The sequence below is a fragment of the Mastomys coucha genome, unplaced genomic scaffold (genome assembly GCF_008632895.1).
Source record: "Mastomys coucha isolate ucsf_1 unplaced genomic scaffold, UCSF_Mcou_1 pScaffold20, whole genome shotgun sequence".
Taxonomy (NCBI): domain Eukaryota; kingdom Metazoa; phylum Chordata; class Mammalia; order Rodentia; family Muridae; genus Mastomys; species Mastomys coucha.
This window is the reverse complement of record NW_022196903.1, coordinates 34,641,235-34,654,949: the sequence shown is the minus strand read 5'-3', so window position 1 is coordinate 34,654,949 and position 13,715 is coordinate 34,641,235. Positions and strand designations below refer to the sequence as shown.

The 13,715-nt window shown below is 47.0% G+C and overlaps 1 protein-coding gene across 3 annotated transcripts in view; it reads right to left on the bottom strand.

The window, feature by feature from the left end:
- Adck2 (aarF domain containing kinase 2) overlaps positions 1 to 5,404 on the bottom strand; it is a 13,517-nt gene extending 8,113 nt beyond the window's left edge. For 2 of the 3 annotated variants that reach the window (XM_031381623.1, XM_031381625.1), the window contains exons 1-2: positions 4,103 to 5,403; positions 2,696 to 2,842 (exon numbers count right to left, since the gene is read on the bottom strand). In XM_031381623.1, the coding sequence (XP_031237483.1) occupies positions 2,696 to 2,842; positions 4,103 to 5,008 (1,053 nt within the window). In that variant the 5' untranslated portion in view covers positions 5,009 to 5,403. Of the gene's footprint in view, positions 1 to 2,695; positions 2,843 to 4,102 lie in introns of all 3 variants that reach the window. The other variant, XM_031381624.1, reaches the window with a different exon arrangement.
- Between the last annotated feature and the right edge of the window lie 8,311 nt (positions 5,405 to 13,715).

Genomic DNA, 13,715 nt, shown 5'->3' with positions numbered 1-13,715 from the left:
AAAAAAAAAAAAAAAACCAAAACCAAAAACAAAATATACAAATGGGTAAAATATAGAGATGAGAGTTTCAAGCCATGGGACCCTGATGTCTTTCAGGCTTTTAATGCAAGCTGAAGTTCAGCTGGGAGGTGAAGCCAAGAGTCAAAGTAAAGAGATAGTGGCTTGACTAGAATCTACTTTCTCTGTAATCTCTTTTATCAAACTTACTACACTCCAGGACAGAAACCAAGCTCTCTACTCTGGTCTGAATACCATACTACCCCTCCACATACACCTCCCATTCCCCACAAACCCCTATGTTCAAATCCTAACTTCCAAGGATATGGTATAACCATTAGGATTTTGCAGAGAGTGACTAGGTCTTGAGTAGAGTTCTGTAATGTCCTTATACAAGAGGCCTGAGATGCTAGGCCTTCTACCATGTGAAGACTTCCATGAACCAGAATCTCTCTTGGCCCCAGGCTTGGTCTTCAGAACCGTAGGCAAAAATTTCCTGTTGTGCTACTTATTCCAATAGCCCAAATATTTTCTTTATTGTATTGTCCAGATACTTTACTGTCCATTTCTGTTTTTTGAATCAGGACCTGGAACTCATTTGTATGAGGATGGACTTGAATTCACAGACATCTGCCTGCCTCTCTGCCTCTCTCCTCTCTCTCTCTGCCTCTCCTCTCTCTCTCTGCCTCTGCCTGCCTCTCTCTGCCTCTGCCTCTCCTCTCTCTGTCTCTCTGCCTCTGCCTCTCCTCTCTCTGCCTTTGCCTCTCCTCTCTCTGCCTCTCCTCTCCTCTCCCTGCCTCTCCTCTCCTCTCCCTGACTGTCCTCCCTGACTCTCCTCCTAACTCTCCCTGACTCTCTCCTGCCTCTGCCTCTGCCTCTCTGCCCCTCTCTCTCTGCCCCTCTCTGCCTCTCTCTGCCTCTCTCTCTGCCCCTCTCTGCCCCTCTGCCCCTCTGCCCCTCTCTGCCCCTCTGCCCCTCTCTGCCTCTGCCTCTGCCTCTGCCTCTGCCTCTGCCTCCTGGGTGCTGTGATTATAGGCCTGAGCCATACCAGGTACCCAAATACTTTCTAAACATTAAAATAAGTGCCTAGAAGCTGAAAATGATTGAAGCTTCTTAGCTTCAATCAGAGGCTCTAAATGAAGACAGTACATAGCTTCTGAAACCCTACCCATACCTAAGTCACTCAACAAAGACCTGTATGCTCATGTGAAGGCCCAGATACCTCCAACTTAGTTTACCAAGTCTGGCTACTTATACAAATGCCCCCAAAGGTCTCCAACAGGGAGGAGGTCCTTGTCTACTCAATTAGCTCTGAAAATAGAAATGAGTCTTTTGTCTCGGAGGTCATCCACTGAAGGTGGCAGAGTTAATATGATCCATTTAGTTTCACTTTGCCTGCAAGCACAAAGGGAAACTGTATTTCCCAAGGACTCTGGGAAATCTGCTCAGTAGACTGGAAGGAAGAGATATTTCTCACTTCCTGGCCTATCCATAAAAATCTCTTACATCTTCCATGTCATCTCCATTTCAAACTGACTATGTTGGAGAAGGTAATAGGAGATGAATTAGAGCAGTTTTATTCTGTATCAATATATATATATTTGTTTGTTTGTTTGTTTTTTGTTTTGAGAAAGGGTTTTTCTTTGTAGCCCTGGCTGTCCTGGAACTCACTCTGTAGACCAGGCTGGCCTCGAACTCAGAAATCCACCTGCCTCTGCCTCCCAAGTGCTGGGATTAAAGGTGTGTGCTACCACTTTCCAGCTGTCCCTGTTATTAATAGCTTAACAGGTGCATAATACTAAGAGACGCTGTGCTCTCTCTACCTTGGCTCAGATGCCGTGGAGAAGTACAAGGTTGATAACTGGACACTAAATAGACTTGGTGTTTCTAGAACTGCCCAAACCCACATATCCAGAGAATGAAGAAAGAGTGCAAGGCCAGAGAGGCACAAGCCTCAAAACTACAGCCGACGGGCTGACCAGAGAGGCAAGACTGAGCTCCAGGGAGATGACTGCTTCCCCACAGAGCCTGCTAACTGACGAAAATATGTAAGGAAGGTCTTGACTGATGTAAAAGAATATCAAATCTATTATCTTTTCAAACCACAGGCTCTCTCAGTAAAAACTTAAAGATTCAATTCTAGGCCAGTAAAATTCTAGGCTCACTGGGTATAAACACTTGGTGCCATGGGAGTCCCAGCCTCAAGGGCCCCACACCATGGGAGAACTGACTCCTCAAAGGTGGCCTTTGACTTACATACTCATGCCATGGCATGACCATGCCTACCTGTCACCATATACCCACACAAAAACAAAATGTACAACAAAAAAATGTACGGTTCAATTTTTGTATCTATTCATTGGCCTTGTAGTGACGGGCAGCACAGGCTCTGTTTTCCCAGTTGTAATGGCAGTGCCAGTCTTGCAAAGAAAATGGGTCCTAATACTACTTCAAAGTAGAGCTCCCCTCTCCCCTCAAGTTACCTGAATATAAGCAAGAAATAGCCTAGCGACATGATGTTGGTGGACTGGACTATTTCTTGTTTCGTCCACTAGCATTACCCACCTTGACTAATAGATCATGGTCTGCGTGATATACTGGGAAACTACCTACTCACGCATCATTCACCTGGTTCATAAGCAACTGTTAATGGCAAGAACTATGTTAGGTGCTATTTACAGCTGAGAGAAGGATTCACCTGATGGACCATGAGCTTCTCAAATTCGTCCACGATCTCAGGCAAGCTAAGCCATTTGACTCCTGGTAAAAGCCCCAGGGCTTTGCTGCCAATCTTCATCAGCAGTAGATCCATGTACACCTGAGAGAGCAAGCCTGGGTGTAACACCTGCCAGAAAGGACCATGAGACAAGACAGGGGGTCAGGAGGAAACATCTTACCTAGCCAGGACAGGTGCCCACCTTTAAAACAGCCAGAGTGCTTCTCATCAAAACAAAGGGAAGTAACCCAATACCCTTGATGCTTTTGGGTGGTGGTGGACCCTCCTCCCCACAAGTAGCAAAACCCAACTCTTTTTTTCCCTCCTTCACACTATTCACACCACAGCTCCCTGAAGTCAAGAAGTGAAATCAGGGGCAGTGGTGGCGGCGCACGCCTTTAATCCCAGCACTTAGGAGGCAGAGGCAGGTGGATTTCTGAGTTCGAGGCCAGCCTGGTCTAACAGAGTGAGTTCCAGGACAGCCAGGGCTACTCAGAGAAACCCTGTCTCGGGGAAAAAAAAAAAAAAAAAGAAGTGAAATCAGAGCCTATCGTGGAGGAATACACCTTGAATCCCAGAACTCAGGAGGCAGAGGCAGGCAGATCTCTGTAGATTTGAGGCCAGCCTGGTCTACATAGTAAGCTCCAGGACAGCCAAGGTATAGTATATAGTATACAGTATATAGTATATTAGTATATAGCCATAGTATAAATCCACCTCAAAAAAAAAAAAAGAGGAAGAAAAGGAGGAAGAAGAGGAGGAGGAGGGGGAAAGAAAAAGAAAAAAGAAAAGAACAAATGAGCTATCCTCACTACAGAAGGAGAAGAAGAAGAAGAAGAAGAAGAAGAAGAAGAAGAAGAAGAAGAAGAAGAAGAAGAAGAAGAAGAAGAAGAAGAAGAAGACGAGTTGGAGGAGAAAAATAAATAGCTTGAATTTAACAGGTATTGGCTGAGCTAACAAGCATAAAGGTGGAGCAGTCCTAATCCAAACTCAAAATGCTTCAAACTCTGACCCAGTTAAGGACTGACAAGTGAAAAATTCCAAACCTGATCTCAGGTGATGGAACGTCATTACAGAAGTGCACTAAAAGTATGGCATGAAATGCCTTGTAGTCTACATGTATAAGTTGTGGAGTGTGTGTGTAACATAAATGAATTCCATGTTTCATGTTCAGACTTGAGTCCTATCCCAGGCTATCTCATCGAAGATATACAAATACTCTACAATCCAGAACCATGTGAATGAAAGCCAAAACACTTCCATTCCCAAGCGTTTTTGGAGAAGGAATACTCAGTCTTTGAAGGGAAAGCAATGTGACTCTCACCAGGGTCTGTTTCTGATCTGGGGTAGACAGGAAGCACTAGGGCCAGCACTAGTGAGAGCACTTACTTTCACTGCCACTGGGATGAGGTGATCTGACTTAGGTAGATGGCCAGGAGCCTGAGGTACACCCACTTCTGACCTACGAAGGTCAGCTTTGGAGAAAAGCAGCTTTTCTAGAAATGCTTCGTCGGCAAGGTTTTCTGAAGGCTTCCAGTCTTTCATAAAGGGCTCTCTCTGCATCCCGACAGCCCTGGTTCCTGGGGCAGAGAGCTCCCCAAGTCTCCAGATTCTGTCTTTCTCCAGCAAGGAAATACTAGCGAACGCTTTGTACACTTGGGCCACACAACCTGAACCCACAGGTTTCCGGGTTTCAAAAAAGAGGAGGCTGCCCCAATCCTCCCCAAATGCCTGCTGGAGTAAGTATTCCGTCCTTGCCCAAGGGTGGGGGGTCACCTGGACATGCAGCTTGGAGAACTGGGCACAGAACGCCTCTGAAAAGAGATCGCGCCGGGTGCTGGCCCACTGGCCCAATTTGATATATGTTGGGCCTGAGGTCTCTGTAGCTTTGAAAAGCAGATGGAGCCAGAGGGTGGAGAGGCCAGGAGCCAGGTAGGTGAGAGGGTAGAAGAAGAGGAGGGGAAAGAATTTCGCCAAGAGCACACCAGCACGGAGCCCTAGGCGGAAACACAGTAAGACGCGGGCCAGAGGCCCTTCTTGGGCCACCTTCTCCACTAGTCCATTTTCCGCCAGATCACTCCAATGAGTCTTTCTCTGGCACAAGCTGCCAGGCGCCCCCTCTCCAACACTGCCATGGGCCGAGATGAATTTGGGCAAAGTACCTAGCAGAAACCAACATAGTCTGGCATTGCGAGAGCATCCCAGGGGTCTGGAAAGCCCAAGTTCCTTTCTGAACTCAAAGCATCTTAAGTGTGACAAGTAGACCCTGACAGACAAGCGCCAGGGGGTCACCATCCTCTCCAGACCCCCGGCCTAAGCTGCTAGCCCTCTACCTAAAGTGAAGCCATTGTGGAGACACTCCGTGGCGAAGCGGGGAGGAGTCGGACCGCGCCCCCCCCCCAGCGCAACTCGGGACGCGGGAACGGGGACCTGAGCCGAGGACCCCGGGTGACAAGCTGTCCAGCGCCAGAGCTCAGAGTGCCCGGAGTCGCCAAGCACCAGGGATGGAGATGCGGACCCGCGGCCTAGAGAGGACGGCAAAGCCTCAGAGGGCCGCGGGAGGACGGTCCAGGTTCCCGGGAACCCTAGGCGGAGACGCCGACCCGACCGCACTGGACCAGCACGGAGCCCGGAGTCACAGCCAGGCAGAGAGAGCACTGAGCGTCTAGGCCAGCGTTGCTCGCGGCTTCCGGTACCTGGGTCCTCCCTCTCTGCTCACGACACGCTCCTTAAAGGGACCGCGGCGCCAACCAGGACAAAAGCGCCTGGGCACGCCGAGAGCCTGGGGTGATTTAGAGCAGAACACAGAAGCGAGTTCTGTAGACCTCTTTTCCGCGTCTGCCTCTCCTCTCCAAAGCCTCGTAGCTTAAATCCTAGAAATATTAAGCTACACGGAATATTGCAGGTGGGTCCAAGGGAAGGCGAGATTTTCAGCGGTTGGGTCCTTGAGTCTCGGACTGCACTGACTTAGCAGTGGTGCGTAGACCTGATGGAATGGCTTCTACAGTTAACTGAGACTTATTGAGCAAATTCAGTCTTCCTTGGATTTAATATTTGTTGAGTCATAATAATATGTACTAAACTAGATAGGTAACGATACTTTCTGTCAAGCCCGAAGAAATAAAAGAGTTCGATCTGTGGAACCTAAAAGAAGGAAGGATATCACCAATTCTGTTTGTTCGTTTGTTTTATTTGTATAAGTACACTGTAGCTGTCTTCAGACACACCGGAAGAGGGCATCAGATTCCATTACAGAAAGTTGAGAGCCACCATGTGGTTGCTGGGAATTGAACTCAGGACCTCTGAATGCCCTTAACAGTTGAGCCATATCATATCTCCAGCCCGTCACCAATTCTTTTAAGTCGTGTCCACCACATATTAAATAAATGTAATAGAAATAAAATGTAAAGCCGGGTTTTATCCCAGCACTCAGGAGGCAGAGGCAGGTGGATTTCTGAGTTCAAGACCAGCCTGGTCTACAGAGTGAGTTTCAGGACAGCCAGGGCTACACAGAGAAACCCTGTCTCGAAAAACCGGAAAAAAAGAAAAAAAGAAAGAAAGAAAATGTAGCAAGGGTCACGGAAGCAGTGAGGAGCAGGTTGTACCATAAAGAGGGGCTTCTTTGAAGAAGAAAGAAGGGTGTTAGGAGAGGGGCCAAAGTGGGAAAGTTCCAAAGTGGGAAAAACTGTATGTGCGCGCGCGTGCGCGCACGTGTGTGTGTGTGTGTGTGTGTGTGTGTGTGTGTGTGTGTGTGTGTGTGTTTAATCTTAAATAACCAAAGGCCTGTTGGACCACCATGGGCATGTGGGCATGTGATGGAGTTGGTAGGAGGTGATAGAGCATGGGAACTGAGCCTTCACAGCCAGGGAAGGGCTTGCAATTTCTTCTCAGCACTCTGGGACTTACAAGGCTGCCTGCCCAGGAGCACCACAGTCCCTACTACCTATCAACAGCTTTTGTCCCCGTGTGGAAAGAAATGTGCACAAAAGTCAGGCCAAGGGTAGATTCAAAGGCATCCCAGCTGAACAGGATTATGGGAAAAAGAGAAACAAGGACAGGGCCCAAGGTTCTTATCACTAGACATGTCACTCAACCTCAAGACACACCCCCAGGCCATCCAGAAGGCTCAGAAGAAATAGTAATTTCCCCAAAGGTAGGATCGGGGCCACTAATAGTCAGGAATAGCAGAGTGGCCCATGACTCTTCCTGTATGATCAATAACAACCCAGTTCCTGGTTCTAAAAGATGGGCTACATCCTTTGGGCTTTCCAAGACAGACATGATGCCTTACACTGCTTTGAAATGTGCTCAGGTGCCAGGCTTGGTGACCCACACTCTCAACTCCGTCAGGAAGGAAGGAAGGGAGGGAGGGAGGGAGAGAATCCCCTGAGTTGGAGGTCAGTCTGCTCTGTATAACAAGCTCCAGGCCAACAGGGACTACATAGTGAGACCCTGTTTCAAAAAAGCAAAATAGGGGGCTGGTAAGATGGCTCAGTGAGTAAGAGCACTGGTGCTTTTGCAAAGGCTCTGGGTTCAATTCTCAGTATCCACATGGGGTTTGCAGCCATTCCTAACATACCAGTTCCAAGGGAATCTTGTGCCCTGACCCACATACAGGCAAAACACTCACACGTAATAAAAAATAAATAAATCTATCTAATAAGAATTTTTAGGCTGGGCGCTGGTGGCACACGCCTTTAATCCCAGCACTGGCAGAGGCAGGTGGATTTCTGAGTTCGAGGCCAGCCTGGTCTACAAAGTGGGTTCCAGGACAGCCAGGGCTATACAGAGGAACCCTGTCTTGAAAAAACAAAACAAAACAAAACAAAAAGAATTTTTAGAAAAGAAAAAGAACTGTGTCCAGGCACTAATTACTAAGTGTCCCTTTCTCCTGACTCATTTGCTTGCTCTCTCTCAAAGTTGTTCACAGAAGACTTGAATAGTTCTGAGTACATCATTTTAAGCCATGGCAGCTTCTAGTGTGACCCCAGACAAGTTTTTCTGGATCTTTATTTCTCCAAAAAAAGACACGGGAGGGTGGAAAAGTTAGCTAAGATCCCCTAAAACAGTGTTTTTCAACCTTCCTAATGCTACCTAGTGCTGGACTTCCTAGTGCATAGGAACCCAGCACTCAGTAGGTAGAGGCAGATAGAGTTCAAGGCTAGCCTGGTCTACATCGAGAGCTCCAAGCCAGTCAGGGATGCACCCTCTCTCAAAAAGGGACCAGGATTCCTGGAAAGATAGCTCAGCCATTAAAGAGGACCCACGACTCATTCCTAGCACCCAAATGGCTGCTAACCACTGTCTGTGACTCTCGTTCCACAGGATCCATCACCCTCTTCTGACTTCTGTGCATGTCTGATACACAGACACACATGCAGGCAGCACACCCATACACATAAAGTAAAATAATAGTTTTTTTTTTTAAAAAAAGAAGCTCATTTGGGAGAGCTGGCCCTACCCCTTGCTTGGGCAGTGTAGGAGAGCTGGCCAGGAGGCCAGGAGGGCAGGAGAGCAGGACAGTGGCCCAGCTGTGACACTGGGATGAGCCTGCACTGCCCTTTGCATGGTATGGTGCTTTGAATAAGCCTAGCTCAGGGAGTGGCACTATTAAAAGATGTGGCCTTGCCGGGTGGTGGTGGTGATGCATGCCTTTAATCCCAGCACTTGGGAGGCAGAGGCAGGTGGATTTCTGAGTTCAAGGCCAGCCTGGTCTACAGAGTTCCAGGACAGCCAGGGCTACATAGAAAAACCCTGTCTCGGAAAAAAAAAAAAAAAAAAGATGTAGCCTTGTTGGAATAGGTGTGTCATTGTGGGTGTGGGCTCTAAGACCCCTCATCCTAGCTGCCTGGAAGCCAGTATTCTGCTGGCAGCCTTCACATGAAGATGTAGAACTCTCAGCTCCTCCTACACCATGCCTACCTGGATGCTGCCATGCTCCTGCCTTGATGATACTGGACTGAACCTCTGAACCTGTAAGCCAGCCCCAATTAAATGTTTTCATCATAAGAGTTGCCTTGGTCATGGTGTCTGTTCACAGCAGTGAAACCCTCAGACACATGAACAGTGCTGGAGAGCTATCAGGCTGACTAACTCACCTACCACCTAGGCCCAGATCCAAGGCTTTGAGTTGGCCCAGCCCAACATCTACCCCACCTATAAACTGCTGGAGTGTGTAAAGACTGGTCCCCCAGGACCCCAGCTGCAGGAGCTCCATGACACAGGCAACATCAGGATATCTGAGAGACGCCTCAGTGAGGGCTGAGTATTTATGGTGTGCTGAAGCAGGAGGCCTTGAACTAGACCAATAACTCACTGTGATGAAAGTTTGCAAGAAAAGCTGTTTGGGCAAAAGGGTACACTGTGTGACACACCACGGCATACCACAGCCTCCAGGATGAGATGTTTTTGTTTGTTTGTTTGTGTTCTTTTGATGAGAAGGTTGCAAGGGGAGGGGGTTAGATATGGGGGATGAAGAGATAAGTTAAGATTACAGGGCACGGTGGGTGTGAAATTCAAAAAGAATCAATAAAAAGTAAGAAAGAAGAAGCAGCAGCACACTGGATGTATGTGATATGCTGATCTCCACAATTAGCAGACCTCATCATTTTATCATCTAAATAAAAGCAGAAGCAATTCTGTTTCTTCATCATTCAACAGGCATGGAAGAAGGATTGTGGGAGATCTCATCTGCTCTCTGTTTTATTATTTAACAGAGTAATTTATTAAGTATTATCACCATTACTGTCATTTTGAAACAAAGCTTTACTCTATAGCCCAGAATGGTCTGGATCTCACGATAGAACAAGCAGGCCTCAGACTTCAGGTCCTCCTTCTTCCTCAGCTTTCCAAGTGCTTGGCTTTTCGTTGTAAGGCATCATGTCAAGCAACTTTTCTTTTCAAGACAGAATTTCAAGTAGCTGACGCTCGCTTCCATTTTGACATGCTCCTGAGGAAAACCTTGAATTTCTGGTCTTTCTGCCACCATGCCCAGTAGAAGAAGATCTCATTTAAAATAAGGTCCTCACCTGTCATGGTGTCACATCAAATGCCTTTAATCCCAGCACTCTGGAGGCAGAGACACACTGATCTCTGTGAGTTCCAAGCTACATAGTGAAACCCTGTCTAAGTCCCACCAGGTGAACACAGTAGCTCACAAATGTAACCCAGCACTTAAGGCAAAACAGGAGGAACAAAAGTCCAGAACTAACATGAGTACAAGAAACCCTACCTCTGAGTAAATAAATAATGTTTTCCAGTTTGCTTTTGTTAAAACCCACATCCACTCCATCCCATCCCATCCCACCCACAAAAATAAGCAAAACATCATCTTAGCCGATCCTCAGCATGGGAATAGGTGTCTTTGTAGCATCCTAGGCCTTTACATACGGTACCCACCTCAAAATGGATTATCTATTATAACTACCCTGGAGGGCTAGCCTCACCCTCAGCTTCAGTATCTGTAAACCTAGGAACAGGGCAGGAGATATGCATTTCTAGACCAATGAGGGAACATTTAAGTGCAGTTTCAAAGTGTAGCAAAGGCCATGAAAGCAATGAAGATTGCGTGGTAGCATAAGATGGGCTACATTAGAGAGGAAAGGATAGCCAGACCATATCTCACAATGGAACTGTGGTTGACCTCTGACCCCTGCAACAGCTATAGGCTTACAGTAAGAAAACCTTACCTTTTTTTAAGAGTGCCAGCTACAGGGGGCTGAAGGGATGGCTCGGCGGTTAAGAGCACTGACTGCTCTTCCAGAGGTCCTAAGTTCAATTCCCAGCACATGGTGGCTGAAGACAGCTACAGTATACTCACATAAATAAAAATAAATATCTTTAAAAGAAAAAAAAAAGATGCTAGCTACAGAGCCCAAAAAAGTGGAGGTGCATGCCTTCAGTCCTAGCACTGGGGAGGTAGAGGGAAGCAGATTCCTGTGAGTTTAAGGCTGACCTGGTCTACAGAGAGAGCTCCAAGATAGTCAGGGCCACACAGAGAAACCTATCTGGAAAACAAAAAAAATTAAGCTGAGCAGTGGTGGCGCACGCCTTTAATCCCAGCACTTGGGAGGCAGAGGCAGGCGGATTTCTGAGTTTGAGGCCAGCCTGGTCTACAGAGTGAGTTCCAGGACAGCCAGGGCTATACAGAGAAACCCTGTCTTGAGAAGCCAAAAAAAAAAAAAAAAAAAATTAAGTTAAAAAAAAAGATCTCCAGTTTCCCAGTTTCACCCTACTTCCAACTCTAAACCAACTGGAGACAGCTAGCCAGACAATCACATAATGCACCTATGATGATTAATTTTTTAAGTTTTTATTTAAAAACTTTTTTCATGCAATATATTTTAGGCATATTCTTTCCCCTCCTCCAACCCATCCATATGTCAAAACAGACAAACAAAAAAATCTATTAGGAAAAATAATTAAAGCCAAACCAAACCAAACAAACAAAAAAAACAAGAGCAAAATCCATAGAGTCTGTATTGTGTTGTTCACTACTTCTAGGCATGGGCCCTGTCCTGGACTGTGGCTGATATATACAATGGTGTTCCACTGCAGAAAACTTATTCCCGGTTAGTGATGGACCTTTGTGTCCATTCCCCCTTCTCAGTGCTAATTTTGTCTGGTTTGAATCTGTGCAGGTCTTGTGTGTGCTGTCACGGTCTGGGTATTCATGTGTGTCTCATTCCTGCTGTGTCTCATTTCTGCTGTATCTGGAAGACTCGGCTTCCTTGGGGTCAGCCACCACTGCTAGCTTTGACGATTGTCTCCCCTTTCTTCTGCATAGCTGTGAGGGTTATTTTTAAATGTCAATGTGCAACGACCTAGAATTACTTAGGAAGAAAGCCTGAGTGAAAGATTGCCTGCATCAGGCTGGCCTGTGGCCATGTCTGTAGTGGACTGTCTTGACTGTAAATTGATATAAGAGGACCCAGCCCATGCTGGGTGGTGCCATTCCCTTGGCCTGGGTATCCTGAACTATGTAAGACAGGAAAAAGCCAGATGAGAGTAAACAGGGATCTGTTCACATGATGTGACTGACTAGCTGTTTGAGTTCCTGCCTTTACTTCTGTCCAGTGATGGAATGGAACCTGGGATGTAAACCAAATTAGTTGGGCGTGGTGACACATTCCTTTAATCCCAGCACTTGGGAGGCAGAGGCAAATGGATCTCTGTGAGTGCAGGGGCAGCCTGGTCTACATAGTGAGGTTTGTGGACAGCCAAGGCTACATAGTGAGAAATAAATTAAAAATAAGCCAATTCATAAAGCAAAATAACCCATTCCTCTCTTGGGTTGTTTATCAGGATGTCTTCTCATAGCAACAGAAATTAATCAACACCCCTTCCTTCACCACCACCACCAGCAACACCTGGGCCTGGCACACCTCCAAACACCTGTTCCCACCAGCATTTGCTCCTCTGGAGCATAAGCTTCTGCCCACAATGGTGGCCAGCTTTCTTTCTACAGAGGAGTCTGAGTAAACAGTTCATTTGTCCTTGTCTGGAGAGCCTCTATTGACTTCCAGATTACTCTCAACAACAAAAACCAGCAAGTAGTCTCCAGTTCTCCGTAGCGTCCCTGCTGGTGTGGTTCACATTACTTCCACTAGATGTCACTACTCACTTTGAAGTGCAACCAAGCTTCCCTTAGCGTTCCAGACCTGCCTAGGAAGGAAAAACAAAGATGTTAAGTCTGTCTAGACGTCTCTTTGCACAAGAGCCTATCATTTAGCACCTCCTACACAACACGTTTACATGAAAGATATGAGGCAGGGCCCATATGGTGCTCAGGAGAAAGAAGTGGAAGCTTGTTTACTTATTGTATTCGTACGGGTATTTTGCTTGCATGCATATCTGTTTATTACATGCCTGTGGAAGTAAAAAAGGGGCATTGGGACCCCTGAGACTGGAGTTACAGATGATTTTGAGCCACCATGTGGGTGCTGTGAATAGAACCAGGGTCCTCTGGAAAAGCAGCCAGTGCTCTTAACTGCTCTCTGCCCCCCCACCCCAACTTCTGACATTCTGAGCAGGAATGCTTTGCAGAGGAGGTGGTGCAGGTGAGCTGGGCTGTGGTGACACCCACCTTTACTTTTACATGGGAGGCAGAGGCAGGCGGATTTCTGAGTTCAAGGCCAGCCTGGTCTACAGAGTGAGTTCCAGGACAGCCAGGGCTATATAGAGAAACCCTGTCTCAAAAAAACAAAACAAAACAACAGCAAAAAAAGCAACAACACAAAACCATTATAGTTGTGTGTGTGTACTCGAGGGCACACAGAGAGAGACACATACACATATAATTAAGTGAATTGAAATGAAAAGACCCACTCTACATGTGACTGGCACAATTCCATGGTCTGGGGTCCAGGACTCCAAAAAAACAAAAAACAAAAAAAAACAACAACAAAAAAGGAGCAGCTGAGCAGCGACCTTGCTCCTCCCACTTCCTGACTGCCAGTGCAGTTCTTGAAGCAGTCGCTGCTTCAAGCTTCTGTTTCTGCCTCACTAGGATGGACTATACCTCAAACGGTGGGTCCAAGTTTTCTCTGAGGGAGGCAGCTAGGTGGTTGTGGTGGAACCTGCATGAACTTACATGTCTCCAGGTAAGGGGTCCCTGGGAATTGGACTCTGTGCATAAAATACTATACTAGGACTGACAGGGCCATCCCAAGAGCCCTACTGGACTAATATTCAGCTAATCTACATGCGCGTAGTTCCTGGGTTTGGTTTTGCCTGTTGAGACTGGGTCTCCTGTAGCCCAGGCTGTCTTCCAACTGTGTAACAAAGCATGATTCTGAACTCCGGATCTTAAAATTCCCAGTTCTGACCAGGTGGTGGTAGTTGCACACCTTTAATCCTAGCACTCGGGAAGTAGAAGCCAGCCTGCACCACAAAGTGAGTTCTAGGACAGCCAGTACTGTTATACAGAGAAATCTGGCCAGGCGGTGGTGGCATATGCCTTTAATCCCAGCACTTGGGAGGCAGAGGCAGGCGGATTTCTGAG